This window comes from Antennarius striatus, chromosome 1, assembly GCF_040054535.1.
Source record: "Antennarius striatus isolate MH-2024 chromosome 1, ASM4005453v1, whole genome shotgun sequence".
NCBI classification, from domain to species: Eukaryota; Metazoa; Chordata; class Actinopteri; order Lophiiformes; family Antennariidae; genus Antennarius; species Antennarius striatus.
In genome coordinates, this window is record NC_090776.1 from 25,885,302 (window position 1) to 25,909,646 (window position 24,345).

Genomic DNA, 24,345 nt, shown 5'->3' on the forward strand with positions numbered 1-24,345 from the left:
ATCAATGAACCCTTAGCGGTGTGACCGCTTCACCCCAGCACAGGAATGAAGACAGAGAAAGGAAGAAAGGAAGGCAAGGAGAGCTCTAATCCAGAATCCGTCTCCGAGGAACGACGGAGGTCAGGAAGTCTGACGTCACACGGGGCCTTTGGGTGAGTCGGTTTGTCGGCTTTCAGGGTTTAGGTACTCCAGGGAATGAGAGGAAATGAGCACATAAGAAAGCAAGGAAGGAACCCTTTTTAACAGCCTTGTCATGTAACAGCAGGGCTTCAAGCGGGAGCTGCACACTGATCATCTGTGACCCAGTCGTCCGTGTGAGGACAGGGGCCTCAGCCCAGAGGCGTCCCTGGAATTGCTGAAGGTGCACAAGCCTGTTTGCCCACTGCTATTGGATCAGTTAGGAGGTGGGGCTTGGTCGCTACCCTTCTCCCTCTCACAGCTCTGTGACATGAAGGGGGTAGCTGGGGGGCAGGTGGGCAGGGACCTGTGACTGGAGCCGGTGAATGTGGCAGCCGTGGCAGAGCAAGTGGCCTTCCAGTGGATAACAGCGGTGTCCCTCTTCGTCGTTCAACTGGAGACCACAGTCCTGAGAAAGTTACAAAAAGAGAGCAGCATGAACGCAGCACAAAAAACAGCAGCAAAGAAACCCTAAATTTTGTGCTTGACTAAAGCAAAATCTATTTAAATGAGCGATCTGATATTTTTGGGTAATATTTATTGATTTGACCCTAAGATCACTCTTGTAGAATCTGAAGGTGGAAAAAGTTTAACTTAACAGAAAGTCTAGAACAGCTAGCCTGGTTCCATTAAAGATTTTTAATACGAACAATTGAACTTGTTTAATGTTGTCTGTGAATTCTGTGAAATAAAAAATACCGAAAAAGGTACAGACCCCCCCCACCCTTGAAAGGACAAGAATTGTTGGTTATACCATCCATTTTACATCCAAATTACACAAATGAGTTACAGCATGTTCACAAACAACCTTGGGGGTAATAGCAGATAGATCACAGAACATTCAGCTAAGCTAAGCTCCTACTGACTCTAGCCCTGTATTCTCTGCACATTTATTTTTCTGTTATTCCCAAAGAATTACAACAGTATTTACTATTTCAATTTTTTTTTCATATATAAGACTCACTGGATTATAAGGCGCATTGTTGGTTTTTGAGAAAATTAAAGGCTTTTAGGTGCGCCTTATAGTGCGTAAAATACTGTATTCCTTTTAACTTTAAGTTCACTGAATTGCCACGTTTATATCATAAAATAACGCTGGACTGAAATGTAATCAACAGAGGGTGAGGGAGGGTTCACTGAGGTGCAGGATGGACTGATGCAATAATATATTGGCCTCAGTCATGAGGATAATTTACTGGAGCCTTATGATGCTGACCCAGAATGCAACATGTACAGTGTATGAAAGAAGCTCCTTTACGGCACCTCCCAGACTCTGGATATATTATGCATTTGTTGTGTAAAGTCCATCTTTGTTCACAACAGATAAATGGTATGAATACATCTCTTTATGAATGAACACACAGGAATGTGTAAAGGATATGGAGTATGCAGGAGGAATTACATAAACCGACAGACCATTGTGTCATAAAAATACAATTTTCTGATCTTCTTCTCACTTTTGATTTGAACTCAAGTTAAATAAAAACACACTGGAGGAGAATAAAACCAACAACATAATTTTACAACCTCCAGGATGATTCGGTGTTGGACTTTACCCTTCCTCTGTACTCGAGGCCCCCACCCCAGCTGCTAATCGGCTGATTGACTACCCACCACTGACATAATGCTCATTTCTGTGAAGTGGGACATCAGTTAGTTTCATTGTGATCATGAGGATTCTTCTTAATGACATCCGTAACGGGAAAAAAAAAAAGCATCGCTGCAGTGTGACATAAAATGTTAGCTTGAGATACTTCTTTCACGCTTGCACTGTCTGATGATGCCGAGTGTCAGGATTGTTTCACAAGCAACAATCCCCCAGAGTTCAGAGCTCAACGCTGGAATGTTCTTATGTATGAGTCACAGTGTTGATCCGTAACTCCAGGTTGATATCCTGTGTTTCTGTCTGTCTCATTAATTGCACAACAGACTGCAGGGGTGATTCACACACAACAACAGACTCTAGTCTTGTTGCACAATTGCAGACGTGCGCATGGAGGTGCCTGTTTCATTGCAGGCCAGAGGTTCACCAAATCATATGCATGACTGAATTCACAAACTCATACCTCACAGTGATAACATTCCACATGGTAGTCCTTGTCCATAGAGACTACCCTGATGGTTTCCTCAGAGCCCTGGTGGAAGAAATCACACAGAGGAAAAGGTATCATCATGATCGGTCTACAAGCGGCAGTCCCACAAGCAGCAGGTTGTAGGTTTGATTTCTGCAGCTGCCACGTGTTAATACATATACCTATACATTTGCAGAAATTTGTTTGTGTTCAACTCTTTGATTTTTTTCTGTTTTCTTCTTAGAAATTCTGGATTTTTTTTTTTCCCCTCAGCATAAAAGCTTAAGAACTTCTGCCCTGTTAGCCAGATGATGACATATTCACACATTCAGATGGCAGTTTTAGAATATTTTGACCACTAGCTCCTTACCTGGGCTGGAAGGATGGGCTGGTTGCAGGAGGCACACTTCGGCGCAAAAACCCTGTTCCAGAGACAACAATGGTCACACGGACAAGACCGGGTTCTGTCACGCATCATCATCATGTGTTATCGGTGTGCAGAACAGAGAGATAACCTCCTTACGTGTGGTAATCTTTTACACAGTAGATGTTGTTCTCAACGTCCACAGTGAAAGGCACTCCATCTAGACCCTCTTTACACACCACGCAGCGGAAACAGCCAGGATGGTAAGACTTGCCTAGCGCCTGGAGGATCTAGATAGTCACACACACACACACACACACACATAGTAGAAACACATGCAGGGTAACAAGAAGACTTGTGAGCGTGGTCTTGCTGTGACAGACTGTAATGGGCTACCATCAGGTAGCTTCTGGACTCCCCTGGGCCCGAGGTTAGGCCTACAAGAACCCCAACCAGAACCCTTTACATGACAAATTAACACATAACATGCAAATGTTTGTCTTTTTCTCAGTCTGTCAGCACTTTTCAGCTTCCAACTTCTATGATTTCACTTTTACATAGTGTAGTAAAGTATTGAACACACACAAAAAAAAACAGGGTCGGGTCTGGGACCTACCTCAGACTCAACAGAGATTAAGTTCAGATTCAAAACAAAACATAAACTCAGAGTGAGGTGCTGTTATTCAGGCAAAGACTGTGAGAAACATGAATGGAAAATGTTTAATACAACAATGTAATGAAAAAATGATGCCCTGAAGCCCCTTCATCTGAGACAAATCCCCCTCACAGAGGTGGCCTGAATTCACCCAATGCAAATTATACTTTAGTACTTTTGTTGTGGTGTGAAGACATTTTTCTGATAACATATCAAATGTTTTTTTTTAATTTTTTTTATGTAGTGCTCCTGTAATAAATGTGATGGCCAGATGGATAGAGGGACAAAACCACTCCTCGCTTTGTTTGTGGGGGAGGAGACAATAATAGCTCACAGAGCAGGGAAAATTTCAAACATACACAGACGTTCCCTCTTAGCTCTGTTTCACGCTCTTACCATCTCCATGATGAGGTGTCCACACACGAAGCACTTCTCAGCCGTCTGCTGGAAACCCGAGTACTGTGGATGAGACGTGACACACACGGATTATCCACAGAAGTGTGATTTGAGGTGAGACGAGCTTCCTCACACCTGTTGCATAAACCTGTTTCAGCTCATCGCTCATCGATAGAGGGTGCTGGTTCTCTCTTACAATTAATCTTCCAGATCTTTTAACTGAAAGGCTTAATATGCAGAAGCAACCTGTGACTACTGATATGATATGTTTTAAATCGTTTTACCTCATATTCACACATTTAAATTCATCCCTTTTTCAGGAGTAACCGGTCAGCAACCATCTCTACTGGACTATATGGGTAGTGTGAAGTGGCTTCTGTGTGTTACAGGAAATAAAACACCCCTCATCACATCAATGGCTTCTTTCCCTTACACCCTGAGCACAGGCAGATAATGAAGGTGACCATCTGCAGCTCATGAATCCCTCAGGGTCACGACCTGGTGACCCCTCTACAGGGGTGGAGATAGGGGAGACATCGCTACCAGGTGGAGGTTGGAGTTGGTGATGGGCAGTTTGCCCCCCTGCACTGACATCTCTATTCCAGATCTGCCATATGCCACCACCTCCCCCAATCACCAAGGGAACCCTGAGGTGACGGGCCAGACAAGTCAAGCCTTAACACTGGGGAAGCTGGAAGAGGATTAGTCTCATCTCATCCCATCATGACTTCCAGTATCAGTTTGTCTGCACATTACAGGAGCTGTAATGTGCAGAAAAGGAAACACATCAACAGGTTCCACCGTGGATAAACGGAAGACGACAGATGAGGATTTCTAGTCGGCAGATGTTGGCATCGTAAAGCTGCTTTCAGCGTCACTGCTCTATTGTATTTGTAATTTATTTCTCCACATTTCATTCAAAAAAATAATAACAACAGCATCACATACAGCTCCACTGAAAACATGATCAGAATTGTGAGACGTGCGCTCGTCTGGTTGGCACTGTCGATGTTCGACTCATTACAACAACATCTCTAACAGAACATGAAGGCCTTGTGAGAGGAGGCCTTGTGTCTGCCCTGCTAACCTGAAACAGATGGACCCAAAGCCTGAAAGCCACAGCTGCCCTCCTCCCCACTCTTAATGGTGAGTTCCAAGGGGCAGCTTGTGGGGTAATTAAGCTCCTTTGGGAAATTTGGCAAAAATTAGAGTGAATTGGAGGAGTGGTGCTAGAAATTCCCAATTGTAGCCTCAATATCTGTTTCCTCTGAAGGACTGCAGAATGTAGCCTGAGACTGAAATGCCTCACACTCTGTTCCATTTGGTCTTCTGTCACCCAACCAAGAAGCGGTAGCTGTTTTTACACAGAAAACAAAGCAAACCACCCGCTGCATAACACTGCTCTTGTGCGTGTTGTGAAGTAGTACAAACAATAGAGGAAAGACGTATAACGTCTAAACGTCGGCGTCTAAAGTCAGAAACAGTCATTCATTATCTCTGTTGCATGGCGTTTAATTACGTCCTCCGCTTGAAGGGCAAGGAAATCCTGGACCTTGTTTGATTCCCAAATTTGATATTTTCAGTTGATCGTTTCCTTCGTATTCGAGTTCGTACCTACTGCTAAGAGCTGCTTCTCAGTTCTCCCAATTATGGGTCGGATACATATTACATAGTCAAAACATCACACACACACCCCCATCCCGTCCCAATCAATAATCATAAACACACACGTGACTTACCAGGAAATCCTCCTCACAATAGACTTTCCCATTGACGTTGTAAAATGCTTTCCCTCGCAGCCTCCGTCCTAGAAGACAGACATCAAGTTAAATCCACATATTCCCATGTACTCGATGTACAAAAGTATTTGGACATTCATTCATGTACTTGAGGTTGGAAGTGGAGTTAGGTTCTTTCTTCACCATTGTTTTTTAGCCACGGTGACAAAACTAACTTCAAAACGACAATGCCATAGTCGGGTCATACGAGAAATTAGGTATTCGACTATTTCATTACTAGACTGTAAAGCATTCAGAAACAACATACTGTCCTATGGTGCTAAACCATCAAATGAGTTTGCAGACTGATGTCTTGTCTTGTGCTGCTCAAAAACACCATAAAAATAAAAGAAACAACATAAAGAACTAGGATGGTACTAGAGCACATTCCTCCATTTGATCCTCGATTCTCTGAATCCAACAAACTCATTGCCTTGTAACCGTAATTCACGGGGCGAACTAACCCACATGAACACATTTTCATAAAAGCACAAAAATAAATAAAATAAAGAAAACACTGAAGACAGTGAAAAAAGTCACTGAGTGGTCCTTTCATGAGCATCCATTCAGAGCTTTAATGGGATCTATTTTGGCCCAGGACCCATGAGTTTAAAAGACATCTGTTCAGTAGTTTTTGAGTCATCCTGCCAGTGTGCAGCAGACCAGCTCCCGTTTAATTACCCCAATCATTGATCCCAGCAGAATTCTATTCACGTCCCACACTTAATCAATACAACAAGCTGCTTTAAAAACCTAACCCCTCCCATCTCTCCCTTTTTCACCTCTGCAACTCAGCACAGTTCACAGATGGACCAACAGCAGCGAGCTGTCCAGCTACTGTAACTAACTAGATAACTAACTAACTAGCCAACTAAACTAGAATCGGTGCAGCAACAGATATATAAATTATATATGGGGACTGAAAAGAGTGAATAAAATCATGGTAGCTTGTATGCAGTATGCTTTAAACACCACCAAAGAAGAACCAGGGAGTTATAACTAGCTTTCTTGATCTTCCTCAGAGTTCGATAACCAACCTCATTCTGATCACAAGTTTACACATTACAGTACTTGTTCTCCAAGGTTAGAGAAAAAAAAAATCCGCACCACCACCTTTGCCAGATCAAGAACAGCAATGAAAATCAATAATTTGGCAGATTGAAATGATTGACTGTAAAATGTTTGGCACAAATTTCAGCTGCTCCTGCTAATATTGATATTTAGGATATTAATAATTTAACCATAACACCAAAAGTCACAGTGATTTACTCTGGATGCTTCCAAACGTTCAACACTTTGGTTGCCTTTCTTACATTTTGAAAAGAGTAAGTCACGACAACCGTCAACAGCTGTAATTTTGCACTTTGCAAAACACGTTCAAGGGGAAATAAGTCCAAACCACAGCACGCCCACGGTTCTGCATACTGAGCTTCCAGCTTTCTGCTTTGAGTGTGGCTGAATTCCTCTAAATGAGTCTTCATTCATCAAAATCCTAGTCTGAATCAAATCTTAATAGAAAATTCTGTTGTGGGTTGGCTTCCGCAGCCTCCTGCTCCCCCATTCAGACTCACTAAACAGCAGCGGTGTCTGGCAGGGCAGTGACTTCATCCCAGCCTGGCCAAAGAAGCTCACGTAGCCCATAAATCTGCTGCATTACTTAGATTTAATTGTCGTCTCAAGCCACCATTGATTTTATGGGTATCACAGCATGGGAAACCACCTCCTTCTTTTTTTCAACATTGAAATTTATGCAATTGCTGTATTTCACGCACAAACATTGTGTCACAATGCTAGGAGACGGCAATACATTAACACCCACGTAAATGGCTGGAGTAGCCAAGGAATGCTGTCAGCACAATAGGTGAGAGTTTTAAGACTTTGAGACTGAAGATCAATTAGCATTTTAGGGGAAAAAAAAAACCCCCGGATGAGGAAGACTGCCATATTAAGAGACAGTGCCTTCAAACCTGCAGGAGAAGTGAGATCGTACTGAGCAGTGTGGTAGCGGGGGCTGCGAGGTGTGGATGTGTGCTCGACTGTGGCCTCTGGTCTGGGGCTCGGGGTCTGGATGGTGAAAACAAAGGATCCAGGGCTGATGACTGTGTGCAGCGCTGCTAGGGGAGCGGGCCGACTGAGCAAACGGGGACATTCCTTCTGCCTGAGGTCACTAGCTGGTCCCATTCAACCCCCCACACCTCTCCAACACCCGCTCTCTGCCCGTTTCCCTCATCAAGAAAAGGATTGGGGGTGCGGAGGGGGCTCCATGCCTACTCTCCTCTGGCCTTTTGTCACCAGACAGAGAGCCTGAATCTCCTCATCAGAGCCAGCAGCTCCAGTTCCACATTAGCAGCTAGCGTCAGGTTCTAAAGAGCCAAACCTGTGACCTCTGTGACACTGCAACGGCATGCATGGCCAATGTAAATGTGAGGTACAAATGAGGTTGGTTGAATGAACTGGCATACATTTTTTTCAGTTTCATTATATAGTATGTTCAGACGGATGAGAGAACTAAAGGGGACGTAATGAAACTGATTCTGTTCTTTTGCCTCTGGACAGTCTCAAATTTTGGCCATTGTGGAAATTTATCTTGTTCTGCTCACAGATTCATCTTGAATGATGTTGTTGCTATGGTAATGTTCTGCTTCTGTTTTTTCAGCTCTTCGGACGGGCATTTGCCGAGGCCACCAACCAAACTATTCAGAATAAATATTTCATAAACACTATGGTGAATGGTGAATCAACGGGAGCACCCTGAGCTCCTACGTTCACATCCTGAGGTCTTAAATAGAAAGCAAGATGAGTCATTTTTTTTTAATAAGTGAGGAATTTGGATAAAAGTTGAAACATCTTTAAAAAAAAAAAAGAAAAAGTTAAACTACTTTTTAATTAACAACCCTTAGAACTGCCATACCCTGGATGAATGAGTCTGTTCAAATATAACTACATCAAAATGCGTTTGATTCATTTAAAGGTTAAACTTTTAGGATCAAGGTTGGGCTTCAAACCTATTAAAGCTGCGTATATGCCGGACAATTTTAGAAATGTTTTTTAATTCCATCTCAAAATTATTTAAAACTGAATAAAAAAACTCACTGTCCTCACACTGTACAGTTTAAACAAATATTGTCACTGCTCACACTACACATATGCATACAGCAGGCCTTTTGACCCTTGGGCACAAGCCTGGTTTCTGATCATGTTCAATAAATATTTACTTGAAAGCTTCATCGCCAGAGAAGAAACAAAAGTAAATAAAGCGAGTAAACAGTCGCTTTTACTGAATCCGATGTTGCCACGACTCTTTTCAAATCCTCTGTATTCCTTCAGTTGGAGTCAGAATGAAATAAATATCCCTATCAAACATTTCAAATGCTAATCAATAATTCTGATTTTGTTACCTTTGAAACATCTACACTGGAAAACCTGCTAAAGAAGCAAGTCATATCAGGTCACATACCAAGCATAAGTACGGCGCAAGTCTTTCTCAACTTCCTGCTGGTCAAATGATTTAGGTGTGTGTTGCCCTGTGATGACTTTTCCTGTTCGTAACACCATGTAGCACTCATGCTGACAAATAGTTTGTCTGTGTTGATAACTTACAGAAATAGCCCTAGGATCCCGGCCGGTATAATCTCACACACAGGATTTCATTGGGAGTCTCCTGCCTGAGGAAGTAATATGTGGAGCAGTTGTTTGACGTGTCTGCAAAGTGACAGAATTGCAGTAGCAACCAGCCAACGAAATCATGAAGAAACTAAACAGAAGAAACAAGGGTGGATGAGGAAATTACTGTGACAATACGATTTAAAGCAGGTGGCCTCTCCTTCTAGGAGACCTGGAGGTGATATCTCACTCTCAGTTTAGCCCAGTAAGGATACATGTTTGCTGCTGCTTGGCTGCAATGTCAGATGAAATGTCTCTCATCCACTATATAAAGTTCATGCTTGCAAAGATTTGACCTTCAAATATTCAACATGTTGGAAAAATGATTGGGTTTGCCACGACTTTCCACCAGCGCATCAAGAAAAATATTTTCATGTTCTGTTTGGTATTTTCTTCTATGCCCTTTGAGCCAAACAGAGCTACAATAAAAATAGTTCACACTTATCTTATACAATGTACAATGATTAGAAAGTAACTAAAGTATTATACCCCTTATTTGGTCTATGAGAATCAAGAGTGAGGTGATGTTTCCATTTCAGACTTTCATTTACCAAACATTTTTCAAACATGAGAATAAGAATAAGGCACAAGCCTAACATCACCTAATGATTTTTGTAATGTCTCTCGTCAATTAAAATAAAAGTCTGTGAACTTTTCAACCACTCTGAATGCATGGACCTCAATTTTTGTATGCCTCTTTTGGACATAATTCTTGTTCCATTCTATAATTACTATAACCTGTTTGATGTAGCAGGAAATGAACGGTCACCTCTTCTCTAAGAGGACCAAAGGCGACCAGTATGAAACAGCTTTCCTAAAGGACTTTCATAATGTGGTATTTTCTAATGTTGCACCCTGAGCGTTTGAAAACACGATGGACAGCTTGCCACATACTAAAAATGTGTTCACCAAGTGCCCACGAGGACAGCGGATCTGACCTGTGGTCATGCAAAGGCCAAATAATGCTGAAGCATAATGAGGCAGGACTGAGTTGCCCTCTTTCCCTCCTGCCCAAATACAGGTTGATACATTGAGAAATTTATAATGCACTGTGCCTGAAGTGTACGATACAGGTCCTGCAGACAGGTCCCACAGCAGCCTGATATTCATTACATGGAGAGAAAGTGGTAGAACAAAACCAGCTGCACACACACACACACACACACACACACACACACACACACACACACACACAACACACACACACACACACACATACACACACACACTTTTAAATCATCACTGGAGATGTATAAAAGACGATGGCTTTTGTCAGTTCTGTCCAACATCACAATCCCATTACGAGTATTTACACTAATATAATTACAGGAGTGTGTGTGTGTGTGTGTGTGTGTGTGTGTGTGTGTGTGTGTGTGTGTGTGTGTGTGTGTGTGTGTGTGTGTGTGTGTGTGTGTGTGTGTGTGTGTGTAAACATGCAGCATCACTCCAGTAATAAACAGAGAAAGATTGCGTTGTCCTACTCTTACAGTGGTGGTAAATGATTTAGTAAAGAAATCCAAGCCCCTGAGCTGTCTTCTCCAGCAAGTGCTTTCAGAAACAGTTGTTTATTACTGTAACAGAAGTGAGTCATCAGTTTACTGGTCTGCTCTGCCAGACTGAAGCACCTTGTTTAAGGACAAAGTGGAACTCATCCTGCTACAATGAAAGCAGTAGTGATTCAATTACCTTGTGTTGTTCCACCTAAAACAGTGAGTTTGACATTATGCATGAAAATGCGCCTCAGCTTACGTAGGGCTGAACACATCAGCACAACGTGGCAAAGTGCAAGATGTGAGTTGCAAAAACTCAAACTAAATATAAGCACTGTGGTGCTTTGGAAATCCATTTGCACCATTTTAAGTGAAAATTACAGATTTTTTTCCCCACGAAAATTATGCATTAGTTTGCAACATCTGTAAAGTACGAACAATATGAGTCTCCCTGTATTGTTCTGCTCTGTATTTACATTTCCTGCTCGATAAATGCCGATTTTTGAAGCTATTTTTGTGCCATTTCATATCAGCCAGGCCAGGTCTTCCAACGCTGATAAGCTGGTACACACTGTGACTGTCTGATTGAGGTCCTCCAGGAAACGCCAGATGAAGCGGAGGGGGTAGTTTGCATTCCTGGCCATTTTATGAAAAAAAAAAGAAAAAAAAAAAGGGTGCAACCATGGGAGTAAGCCAAGAGTAGGCTCAATTATGCATGGTTAAACAAAGCCCAAGGCTACCAGCGAGCAATGTCTCAGCAAACTTAGACTCACTGTGGAGCTCCAGCCTTCAGGAGGACCCTACTCAAGATGAAAAAAACCAAACAGCAACACGGGAACGCAGCTCCAGATAAATCAAAGGATTGTGTTTTGACAAGTGCAGGCACTTTGAAACTAAACTTCTCAGAGGCCTTCAAAACACTGCTAAAAAGAAAACATTCCCATTCACAAGAGGTCAAATGACACATCACAGCATTTACTTTACCAATAAACCATCTTCAGAGGTTGAGACAGCCTGTGAAATGACCGTTCCCTGAGTAGTAAGCTAATCTCAGGCAGGGTTTCTGCAGCGAATGTAACTGATGAGATATCTTGATCAGAATTGTTGCATGTTCTATAGTTTTGAATCATATTGCATTTGTGTATTTCAGGTGCCCTGTTGATGAAATAAGTGGTGGTAAATGAACCCCTATCAATATTGGCCACCCCTTAAGAGAAGTCTCAATGTATATCATGGTTTACTGAAACACAGTTTGACCCACTACGTTCAACAGCGCACAAGAAGTCCTACACAAGAACTTGCAAATGTACACTTAGAAAGTTCGCCTCTGATGCATTAAGTCAAGACAAAAGCAGTGTGCAGTTAACGTTCTGAAGCTGAAATGTTCTTCACCCGAATTTGTTTTAGAGATGAAGCAATGTTTCATGTTTCAGGGAAATCGAACATATATAATGTGAGAATCTGAGGATCAGAACACCATCAGACTACAGAACTTCATCCAGGTAGACAAAAAGTGATTATGTGGTGTGGAATCATGTGCAATCGAAAAATTGATTCATTTTTCTTCTACAAGACATCAAGTAGTACAAATGTTTACCTTGACCTTTTGACTGAATATGTGGCACAACAACTAGATCACCTTCAACCATCATTTTCCAGCAAGACAGGGCTCCACCACATTGGAGATTGCAAATTCATAGATTCCTAAATAAAACATTCCCACACCAGTGGCTTGGAGGGGATGGCCCTATTTCCTGGCCACCTCACTCCACAGAAATCACTCCTCTGTCTTTTCGGTGGGGCTGTGTTAAACACATCACATATCGAACAAAGACAGAGGACATCACAGACCCAAAGCCAAAGATCACTGATAACATAGCAACTATGGATGAAGTTATAGGAAATAATTTGGTTATCTTACAAATATGTTTGATTTAAATATCTGTGTCTTTATTTTATCAGTGGAAGCAGCTTCTTAAACACTGAAACAGACTTAGAACAGGACTTACATATAAACCAAGCCGGCAGCTGTTTGTTTGGGGTTTTTTTTTCAGGCTAAACTTCAGCAACTGGACCGTCAGCATCTGCCCCTCATTCTCCGTGCCACACAATAAATCGGAAAGTATGCAGCTTTCGTTACATGTAAATTATAGGCAGCTCTTCCAGAGCTGGAGGGAAGGTCTGGAGGATCAGTATCCCTGCATAGAGCACATATGAATGGGAGCAACCTGGCTAAAAAGCTTTCCACCAACATCGTCCTCTTGTTTCCCTGGGAAACAAGAGAGGATGGTCAAGGTCAGGTGACAGGGATGTCCAAAACACACACCTACACACACACAAACACACACACACAAGCACATGCCATCTGCACTGAGAGCCCCAGTGGGATTGAATTACAGACAAAATAATGTCACCATTTTAGTTGTGGCATTATTAGCTCGTTCCAGAAGGAGCTGTTCTGCCCTGTTATTCTCCTGAACAGATCTCAAGCTGAACAATCTTTTTTTAAGCAGCAGATGATTTGATTCTCAGCTTTAACACCTCCTCTGACAGCAGGCTGGTGATACTAATGAAGACCTTTCAGCGGAGACAGCAGCAGTCGCAGCTAAGAGTGAGGTTTTATGACACAAATTTGCAGGCTGAAATGTGGGAGGATTGATGCAAACTTAAACACAACCTATTTCCCACTGTTTTCACAGAGCAATTGAATGTAACATGTGTGTAGCTGCTTAAACTTCTACTGCTCTTCCCTGTACCAGCGAGTTCCAAACAGTAAGGAGTGCTACTGGAGGCTCCACAGAGAGACGTGAGGGAAAAGATAACGTCTGAGATGCAGTTTGTCTCGACAATTTGGCGCGGTTATCAGAGGCAGCAGCTGCTGCAAAACACAACTCATGGAGGCATTTGAGGACTTTGAAGCCATTAGAGTTTGACTTCTGCAAGCATAAACTCTTCGTCAGGTATAACCTGTTCAGCTCTGGAAACACAAAATATACACAACAGATAAACTTGCTTAGAATTCCTACAAAATGTCCTCTAACTAGAAAATGTGCCTGAGAACAGACTGTTTCAGCTGAAACACTAGTACTTAATTAGATCTTTTATACCACATTGATTTATATCTGTGTAAAATGCTCTGCAGGTGAAAAATATACGCAAACATAGGTTTAAAAAACAAAAAAAACAAAAAAACAGGATCCAAGTTTATAGTTGAAGTAGCAATATTTACTCCAGCCATCAAAGTATTTGATGAGTATGATTTACCCACACATAGAAATAAGAAAAATAATAACAACAGGAATTATAAAATCTATTAAGAAAGGGTGTATCATAAATATTTTTTGAAGCTCGGGGCTATTTAACAAGGTGAGGAGACTATGGATCTGAATGTGGGTGGGTGCGAACGCTATGATGAAGGGGTTAATCAGCAATTTGAATTTGCTTCTAATAGATCCACTGCTGCACATTAATAACCCTAACCCTGCACAAAAGAGTTCAGAGGAGGATAACTGCAGACATTATTGAGGGCAATAATTGCACAAACAAATCAGGTTGACTTTGGCAACCTGATTTCCAAATATAGAAAGCAGCCTGCAGAGGACGCTCCACGTACCGAAACATAAGCAGGTTCTGACAGTTCAGATATACTACCTGCAGCGCTGCAGACATTTTCCAACAAACACACAGGACAGTTTTCACCTCAAATGGATCCGAAGCCAAAAGGTTTAACAGAGGCCTCAGACAATGCTCCTCTCCTTCACTACGCTGCTCCAGATTCTATACATAAACACACACGTTACCATTCCGCCCATGACCAGGAGCTGTGGGTTCAGGTTGACATCAGGTTGGTCACCGAGGGGTTAATGTCTATGGTGCATTTATTATTTGAGCAGTTTTACTTACCACAGGAGCAGCAGGTGAAGCAGTTTGTGTGATACAGGTTCCCCATGGCCTGGCAGGCCTGGCTGGCTCCATACACACCCTTTCCACATTTGATACAGATACCTGCCAGAAACACACACGCAGTTAGTTCATGTCACACATCCACAGGAAATGACCTGGAACTGTAACAGCAACTCTTTACGTGATACATTAAACATGATGGGTGGACAGACATGCATATAGTATATATGCATGTCTATATGCACTAATTTTATTCTTAGGATGAGATATGGGACCATAGTTTACATTGCTAGCACTCTTTCAACTTGATCTGAACTGTTGGCAGTCGTGATGTTTGCGAACGTCCCCATGCACATAAATATGTTGTGTGTTCATTCCCTGCTCAGAAGTTCACAGACGCGGATAAAAGAAGACGAAATGCTGCAGATGACACCCCACCAGGAAAGCCGAACAGGCAACATGAAGTCCAACATCAGAGCAAACTGTTCACTTAGTCTTATATTCGCTAGTTATTTTGACATAATGTGAAATCTTCATCCATGGGGGGGGTTAATGTTACATTTGATTGTGATCGGCCCTCATCCATGGTCCTGAAGCCGAGTGAGGACATCTTCTTGGGGGCAGCAGTAGCTCAGTCAACTAAGTCTTGGGCTGTAGATTGCAAAGTAGCCTGCTCAAGACCCACGTCGGGCAAAAAAAAAAAGTTTAGAGTATGAACTGGCAGTGGAGAGGTGTCAGTTTACCTCCCAACCACTGCCGAGGTGCCCTTGAGCAAGACACCGTCCCCTTTATTTAAGTTGCCCATTGGGTGCACCACAAAGGAGCCACCTGCTGCTCTACCTCTACCACTTGTCTGTGTGTGTGTGTGTGTGTGTGTGTGTGTGTGTGTGTGTGTGTGTGTGTGTGTGTGTGAGAAAGACAGTCAAAAACCTGCACACATATGTATATACTATATGCATGTGAATTAACACCAAAAAAAATAAAATAACTAACACTACAGTGGACAAATAATTTCCCCTACAGGTGATGAATAAAGTTGATTTCATTTCATTTCATTTCCACATCATGGCCAGCAAAGAAAATCAAATGTTTCATGTGTTTTTAAGTTTATATTAAATATGAATGTTAAATTGGTTGGAATTTACACTCATAGGGCCTACCATTGACCTAGAAAAACTTAGACCTGTTGAGTGTTATTTCTGTTTGTTGTTTTGTTGTTGACAAATCGCACCGTGGTTATTTTCATAGGTGAATCTTAAGACTATTAATCGACTTAATCATCCAACCACTGCCATGCATGCAGGCAAGCTTCGCTGGGAAGCTTATAAAAATAACATTTTTTAAAAAAGTGTCTCCACCAAAAAACGTGTAAAGCAATAGAACACATCATTTCTGTTTCCAGAAGTAAATTCAACCCCCTGCTTCCTCTGCTGCCCTTAGATAATAACATCACAACAACATCTACTAACTCCAACTGTGTGAATTTTGAAACTGCCTGACACACATTAACAAGCTATTACAGACACACCATGGGAGGACATTGCACCATCGTCATACTGACAGTGTCAGTATGAATTCTGGTTTCACACTGCTTCAGAAAGAGGACTATTTTAAAATATTATTATGTTAAAGTATGATAAGAGGAAGTGTGGCTGACTGAGAGGGATGTTCAGGGAGGCTAGAAACAAAACTAAGAATCATGAACTTCTGCTTTTCTTGAGGGAAAGGAGAAGCTTAGGGTTCATGACACAGTTGTACCAAACTAATCTCTGACTTTAGTTTGAAATTTGAGAGAATTCTGTAAATAGTGATATGATGGGACAAACCGCTTCAAGCACATTCCCGTCTCTGTCCTTAATTGAGCACAAAAAGATTTTCAGAAATGGCATCCCCTCGGCTAAAAACAAATTCCTTTTATTTTTTCTCTTCCACAAAAACCATGAATAGTGATTGTTTATTAGGAACTTCTCGCCCACTAACTCTTTATCAGGAGTTTGGGGGAGTTTCTTCACATCTGACTGAGTGTACTGGCAACAATCCAAGCACTTCACTCAGCTTCTGATTAAAATGATTCTGACCGGGATAAATCTGGTTACCCAACGGAACCCTAAACGACTTTAAAACACAGAAAATACAGCAAACCTTCACGTAAAATAAACACAACTGTTTCATCTGTGGCTGAATGTGTTGTCTTCTTACAGGACGACGCTCTTCATAAGAGGCTTATTCTGAACATTGACCTTTCAGCCTTTGAGAAATTCATTTTATCCTCCACTGGTATGAAAACAATAATAATGCCACCACCTGGGTGTTCTGACAGGTAGCGAAATCCCAACAACACTCATTTATTTTATTTTTGAGTATTGCAATATCTCTCAACCAGACCACAGTGAGAAGAACGCCTTAGTCATCGCCTTTAACAAGTTCTCTGCTGTGGACCAGGCAGGACAGTGGCTGCAGTCATGCATGAGTATTTGTATTCCCAATTAAAAAGGACCAGCATCTACCATTTAGGGGAATCTGTTAGCACAAATGGAATATTTCCACCACCATTGCCCCAATTGGACAAACCAAACGTTGGCTTTAGAGGATCATTTGTGATTTTAACAGCCGCCTTAGCGGAGAGTGAGACACGCGTGATCAGTAACACACTGCTGGATGCTTTAAATTCTACACACCGGTTGTACTTTTTCTATATGAATCTATTAAATGCTAATAAATATCCAGTTAGGCTGACAAACCGAACAGCTTTTCCTCTATGATACTTAAGTTTCCTAGAGATGCTGTGAGAGAAGGAATAATAATAATTACAGTATTTTCCGCACAATAAGGCGCACCTAAAAGCCTTTCATGTTCTCAAAACCCGACAGTGAGCCTCATAATCCAGTGTGCCTTATGTATAAAAAAGTTTTAATATAAGCCATTTGTTGAAGGTGTGCCTTATAGTCCAAGTGCGCCTTATAGTGCAGAAAATACTGTAACTACACGATTATATTAAAATTGCAGTGAAGTCAAACCACTACACTTACAGAGTAGACGTGACAGACTGGGTGACCATCCCGTGGAGGACATGTCAATCAGTCCGCTGACACGCCAGTGATAATGACTTGAGCCTGAACAAACCTGCTACCATGACCTTTATAGAAGAATTGAGATGGCAGAAGAAAAACAGCGGCTCAAAACTATTTGGACACAGCGGCAGACAAACGATCTCTAAATGCTCACGCACAAGACGACCTCGGCCGGGGTCACATTCTTCAGGGAAGGCAGGGTCAGCGCCTGGGTGGGGTGAGTCCAGGGTCACGGTGCCTACAGGACACGAGATCCCAACAGGGAGCTGCTCACCAAGGCTCGTGCGCCCCCCCCACAGATAAAAGCCTTATCTTTGATTTGAATGCATATTTCAGGTAGGAAACTGAGAAAGAACGAGTCTTCTGTGCCATAATCAGGAAATTTTCTGGCTATTAGAGGCAACCATTTCAATTTCATCAGAGAGCCGTGCTGCTGGTGATAACAAGTCTTCCCTTAATGCCTCAGGTGTTTGCACTAATTAATTCAGGAGAATCAATGTCAAATATTTGCATTTGTGAGTATAACATGAACTTGTGACTTCACTCAACAGATTACTGAACAAAACTAATGATGCTGAACCTTGTTTATGCATTTCAACAAACTGGACCAACCAGATGCGATCAGCACAATTTCAGCCTTACTAAGCCTACAGCTATTGGACTTGATAAAACCTCCACAGTGAAATTTTGTTTCATTTAAAAAAAAAAAAAACTTTTGAAGGTAATTACGGGAAATAATCATGTGTACCCAAACAGTAGGTGTGTGTTTTTAGGCTTTAAGCCTCCTCTCACCTATTCTTCTCTCCAATTATCAAGCCTCTGACAAATGAAAAAACAAAAAACAGTCATTTCTTGAATTTGCGCTCTGACAGAACGGGGCAGTCAGGGCTCATGTGGATAGGGTGGTCATAACAGAAAGAGAAGGTCAGTGGTTTCACCCCCAGTCCTTGGAAGGCTACACGCCAAAATATTCTCAATCCCAAGGGCTGTGATGGGAGGCCACCATTGCTCAGGGAAGGGTCGAAATACAGACAAAGAATTCTTCCTGTGGGATTGATGAAGCATCTAAAAATTCTACATGGACATACAGTCCAATTACTGACATCTCTGGCTCTGACTCAGCAGCTAAACAAAATAGGAAGATTATTTGTTTCTGAAACAACATCTACTGTATTTACCTTTATTTACTTTACTGCCTCTGGTTAGAGCTACATCTGATTTTTGTATCACAGAAATGTTCTCTGTCCTGAGAAAAATGCTAAACAGGACAATGTGGAATTTTTTGTTTGTTTGTTCATTTGAACCAGGATGCTGAATTCCTCCTGTGTCCATTTCCTAACATGTCCCTGTGGCAGGGACAGGACATCAGGCAACCAGTGAGAGTTAACATTCAGCCCTGCATCACTCATGGCTCTGCTGATTCTGTCCTCATTATAAAAAAAATATAGGACTGGTGTGTCTGATGATGAAATAAAACCAAAGGATGAGAGTTTATTGTCTGGAAAGAGGAAGCTCAAACGTTTGCATCACAAATTTTGATTTTCAGGTGGAATCGACATACCGGATGTGACTCTAATCTATTATTTATAATCTCTCATTTCAGCCAAAATTTTGGAAATGCACAATTACGTTAGCTCCGCTGAAAACAACATCCAACGTGCAGCGAGTTGTAAGAGGGTTTACATCATCCCACTCATAAGATTTTAATGAGTGCTCAGTCTACGATCTCTACATATGAACAGGCTACAGCATCACTCACAGAAGGAGGTTCTTTCAGATTTCTACTTTGTAGAACAAAATACTTAAACCCTGTAGGTCTAACGGGAGTGATTAGAGCAGATGGGAGCTGATTCATGCATCGCTCTGATACAAATGAATCACAATCCTCCAAGAATGCAGCATTTTACTGGGATCTGTGAAAGGCAATGGCAAAGAGAAATAACCCTTATGGCCTGGAAATATAAGGTCATTACTGGTGAACTCTTCACTCAAAATATATCTCAGCATTTGAAACTGCAGACAATATTCAGGACTTAAAAACCAGATAAAAGTAATCAGGCGTCTTATTTATGTCAACTGCAATTTGTCATTACAATAAGAATAAACAAGAACAAATGCGCAAGTGTTCTACTGTCCATTCTTCTGTGTGTGTGTGTGTGTGTGTGTGTGTGTGTGTGTGTGTGTGTGTGTGTGTGTGTGTGTGTGTGTGTGTGTGTGTGTGTGTGTGTGTGTGTGTGTGTGTGTGTGAGTGTGTGTGTGTGTGTGTGTGTGTGTGTGTGTGTGTGTGTGTGTGTGTGTGTGTGTGTGTGTGTTCTGGATGTCACCCATGTGCATGACTACAGCCATTATAATTCTGGGCAGGTGATCAGACTTGACCCCCACCAGCTACGTCTGGCCCGCCAGCCAAGATCGTGTGCCAAGTGTCTGGTGCTGCCTGACTCCCCACTGGCTGGTTAATGAAGGGCTTCACGGGGGAGGGGTGGGGTAATGGCGGTGGTGAAGAGGAAAGGGGGTGAGGGGTGGAGTGCCCCCACCCTCTGCTGCTTCAATTGCAGGCCTGTATTGGGCCAGCTGTTGATTCACAGCTCCTTCGCCACAACAACAAATATAGGCCACACAAGGGCCAAGGAGCTGGCCAGTGGGGGACGCTGGCATCCAAAGCTGCCCCCCCCCCCCCATGCAATCTACTGCCGCTACACATAAATGTCTCCACTTCATTGAGCAGACTGCATTCCTCTCACACTCCTTTTCCTTCCTTTCTCCGTCTTTGCCCGACCCCACCCTCTGCCCTCTCTTCCCATTATCTCTATCGCTTCTCCACCTTCTGGATTTGCTGTCCTTCATCCTCCTCCTCCTCCTCCTCCACTCACCTGCCTACCCGGAACAAATCTCCAGCTGTCTCAGCTTCACTCTGAGCGAGTGCATCTTCTATAAAACAAGCCACTGTTCTCTGACTGCTGCTATTTGTCTGCCTGCTAATTCAAAGGGAGACAGCGACTTCCTCAGCAGGATTTCTGTGGTTGTTGCTGCTAATGAACCAAACATACTTAGCACTCACAGTCCCTAATTGCCACAAAAACAGCACAAAATGTCAATCAGGCAAAAAACAAAACAAAAAATAAAAACAGATTTAAAAAACAGAACAAAAATCACTGATCATGATCCATCCTCCTGTCCCATCACAGGAAAACTGAACTTTCCACAAATCCAGAGCGCACTGCTCTGAATGACCGAAGGGTGTCTGTTCTGGCAGAACACAAGGGTCCATTCAACACGGTGCAGCATTGTGCAAATGTTGGCTCTACCAAGACAGAAATTATCATTGCCCTGCACAGCCTCTCTTATCTGCCAAAGAGGGACTGGTTAGTGGTAACGCAGCATCGGAGCAGATCTCTAAGAGACTAAAAATATTCAAACAACCTCCTCTTGGAGAAAAACTCCAGCAAACATTATTTGAACTCTAAATTCTATCAGTATAATTGGAATACAGGCAACGTCATTGATCACATTTCACTATTATCACAAGCTTTTTACAACGTTGCCATGGAGAATCCCTTGCATTTGGTGGAACAACATGAACCAAAAGAGGGAAATGTTGATCTTTTAGATTGTAATCTTAATTTTTCTGTAGAGAATCAAAACCTTCAGCATGTATTAATTGAAAAGCTGTACTGTAAAGCTGACATGTTAGAAACAACACTGGGGGAGAAGTTAAGTCGGAGCATCAGCGTCTCACACACACCTGAGGAGCATCAGCGTCTCACACACACACACCTGAGGTGAAAGTGTCGTCCAGATGAAGACAAACTGACCAAATGAAGCGTTACACCTCAATCATGCAACAAATGACATTAGCAAAATGTTGGGATACTACCAATGTGTGCTTTAAGGGCCACAGAACCAAATGTACACCTTATACAAATACTGTATTGATCAAGGCAACTTAGGTTCAACATAAGTAATATTTAGATTATTTAGATTGTGATTCTGAAACATTTATTTCCTGATGTTACTTTCCATTCGCATCTACTTCACCTGTGAATCAGATCACCTACCAAAGTATTCCTTTTTCATGTGCATCTCTAACTCCTTCTCCAGCTCCAGGGTGAGCGCCTCCAGCCGCCTCTCCGCCTGGCTCGGCCCGCTCTCCCGGCTGGGGGTCACCTGGTAGGGCAGTTTAAACCTCTGGCCCGTGGAAGTTGTTTTTGAAGACATCCCATAATTAAACGATGACGGTGACCCCGTGATCACCTCCACAGTCCCTCCCGGCTGAGCCGCCTGCTGCTGGGGATCCGGCACCGCCGACAGCCCCTGCAGATGGACGCGATTTGGGGTCCCGTTGGAGTCCCCGAAGTCCTGCAGCAGCGGGTCGTCGTGAGCGCCGCTGACCAGCATCGATGATCTGGGGGAGGGCAGCTGCAGGTCCGGGTAGGTGCTCATAGACCCCCTGGAGCTGCGGGAGCTTCTGGAGCTGTGACTGGAGATGCTGGACCGGGGGCTGACCACGCAGTTCGCGGTGGTCCCCGGTCGAGCGCTGCCGTCCTGGCTGCAGATGCTCGACCGAGGACTCGCCAGTGGAGCCGCGTGGATGATCGCTCCCTCCAGGTCGTGGTTGACCACGGGCCCGTACCGGGAGTCGGAGTAGCTGGATCTCGGGCTGGTGGTGAAGGAGTACTGACTGGCCGTGCTGGACCGGGGGCTGATGTGCCTCTGGTCGTAGCCCATGCTGATGCCGCTGGTCCGGTTGCTGCTGGGCTTGCTGCAGCAGTCACAGCTGTTCAGGCTGGCCCGCGGGCTGGACTGTTTACTCGTGTCGCTGGCGGTGCTTGCATAGCTGGATCTGGGACTCAGGACGTTGTTGCCCTCACAGTGAACTAAACTAGACCTGGGGCTGGTGTACCGGTCCTGACCGGGTACAACCAGACTGGTACGCGGGCTGCTGATGCTCGATCTGGGGCTGGCGTGCTTGCTCTGCTCCTGGGAGGACAGCGAGGAGGAGGCGAGGCTGGACCGGGGACTGGTCGCGTTGTATCTCCCGTCGTGGTTGCTGGTGATGCAAACGCTGTTGCACCTGTTGCCGGGAAGAGCCACGGATTTGTTGAGGGGAACGCAGTCGAACGTGGAGCCCGTGCTGTACCTGTGGCCCTGCACCTCCAGGGAGTACCTCCGGTGCCTCTCGGACGCCCCGGTGTAGCACGGCAGAGCCACTTCGGATGTGGTGCAGCAGCCCTCCTCGGTAGGAACCGCGTCTCTTTGAGGGGCGCAAAAATCCACAGGAACGGTCCGGTTGCAGTTGACGGGGCGCACCGGAGCTGCGTTGTACACTTTATTCCCAGACGTGAAATTGGCCACCGTGTGATGCTGCTGGTGGAGCACAGAGGTGCCATTCATTGGTTTACTCACACGCTCCGGTGCCGGGGCGGAAAAGTCCAAATCTGGGTTTATCACCAAATCTCTCCGCGCGTTATACATCCCGTCTTTATATACATCATAAAGGGAGAGATCCTCCATCAATTTACTGGCTCGGAGTCCTAAATCTTCCTGGTAATGTTCCATTTTGTCCTCTTTTGAGACGAGAAACAAAGTTGAGAGCGTCGCTCCGGTCCGAGAGCCAAACTATGGAGCGCGGCGGAGCACTAATTGCATTTCACATGGAAATCAAAACACAACACCGCGTTACAGCCGTCGCTTCATGGCGAGAAAACCCACGTTCGTACTGAAAAAAAAAGCCGCATCGTCTCCTTCTGCTGAGCTCCGGTAGCCGGGAAAAAAAAACAAAAAACAAACTCTTTCTCACAGTTTCAGCCGACAGGGATACGTTTGTCAACTTCAGTTTTTGTTAAGTTGAAAGGTCTTTACAGTCAATGGCGCGCTGCGCGGAGGAATTTCTCCTTGTTGGTTTTTCCTTTATTTCCACTTCATTTCACTGATGTATGAATCAAAGTGGATCGGATAATCGAAATATTACTGAATATCGATTGAGTGTAATTGTGGTGTCGCAGGGATATCGCAATTGTAAATAGATTAGAGTTTTGCAAAAGGGACTCGTTTGCGTAAAAGGAATGCGAGCATGGAGACAGGTTGCGCTGCGCCTCTGTGGAATGTGGTTAATGCTGCAGAGAAACAATGATTGCGACCAACTCAGCAAGGGGCTGCCGGGCTGAAAAGACAAGAGTTTAGAGGAGCGGGGACGTCTGCATTCATCCCGGACACACTGAAATACCACAAAAAAAGCATGCCTCACCTGGTCGGACTCTTGTTACACCTGGGGAAAAAAAACTGCAATGAATTAGTAGGCTGATATGGAGAGCGATGATATTTCAAACTCAAGCGTGTGCGCCTTAAAATTATAAAATAATATATGGACAGATATTAGTGGCGTTGTTTAGATCCATTTTACTGTTGCACATGCCCTTGGATTGATCTGTTGTACCGTAGTAAAATCTCACACTCAAATTGTAATAAACTCTGATACTTGGGAGTGGATTATTTCAAGTGCATCCCAATAGGGAATGTTTTTGCCACCAACATGTCAAAACAATGCAGTTTTAATCACATTACAAGCTGGGCGCACGTTTTGCAGCCCGTTTCTGATCACCAGTGCGTATCTCTCTCCATGCTGTGTGCAAGTCACAGTTGGTGCACTATTATGCCTGCATAAAATAATAATAATAATAATAACGGAGATGAACTAAGTGCACTAAAGAACGTTTCATATCAAACCAATAAACTGATTTTGATGATATGATACCTGGTTACCTATAAATAAACCTATA

At 43.4% G+C, this 24,345-nt stretch overlaps 1 protein-coding gene across 1 annotated transcript; it reads right to left on the reverse strand.

Annotated features, from left to right (window-relative positions):
• Window positions 1-423: 423 nt before the first annotated feature.
• On the reverse strand, window positions 424-24,281 carry wtip (WT1 interacting protein). Its single transcript, XM_068317504.1, has 8 exons — window positions 21,625-24,281; window positions 14,499-14,600; window positions 5,404-5,471; window positions 3,665-3,727; window positions 2,773-2,903; window positions 2,620-2,671; window positions 2,244-2,312; window positions 424-586 (listed from the first exon to the last, which is right to left on the reverse strand). The coding sequence occupies exons 1-8, from the start codon at window positions 23,123-23,125 to the stop codon at window positions 434-436; spliced, it is 2,139 nt and encodes a 712-aa protein (XP_068173605.1). The 5' UTR covers window positions 23,126-24,281; the 3' UTR covers window positions 424-433.
• Window positions 24,282-24,345: the final 64 nt, after the last annotated feature.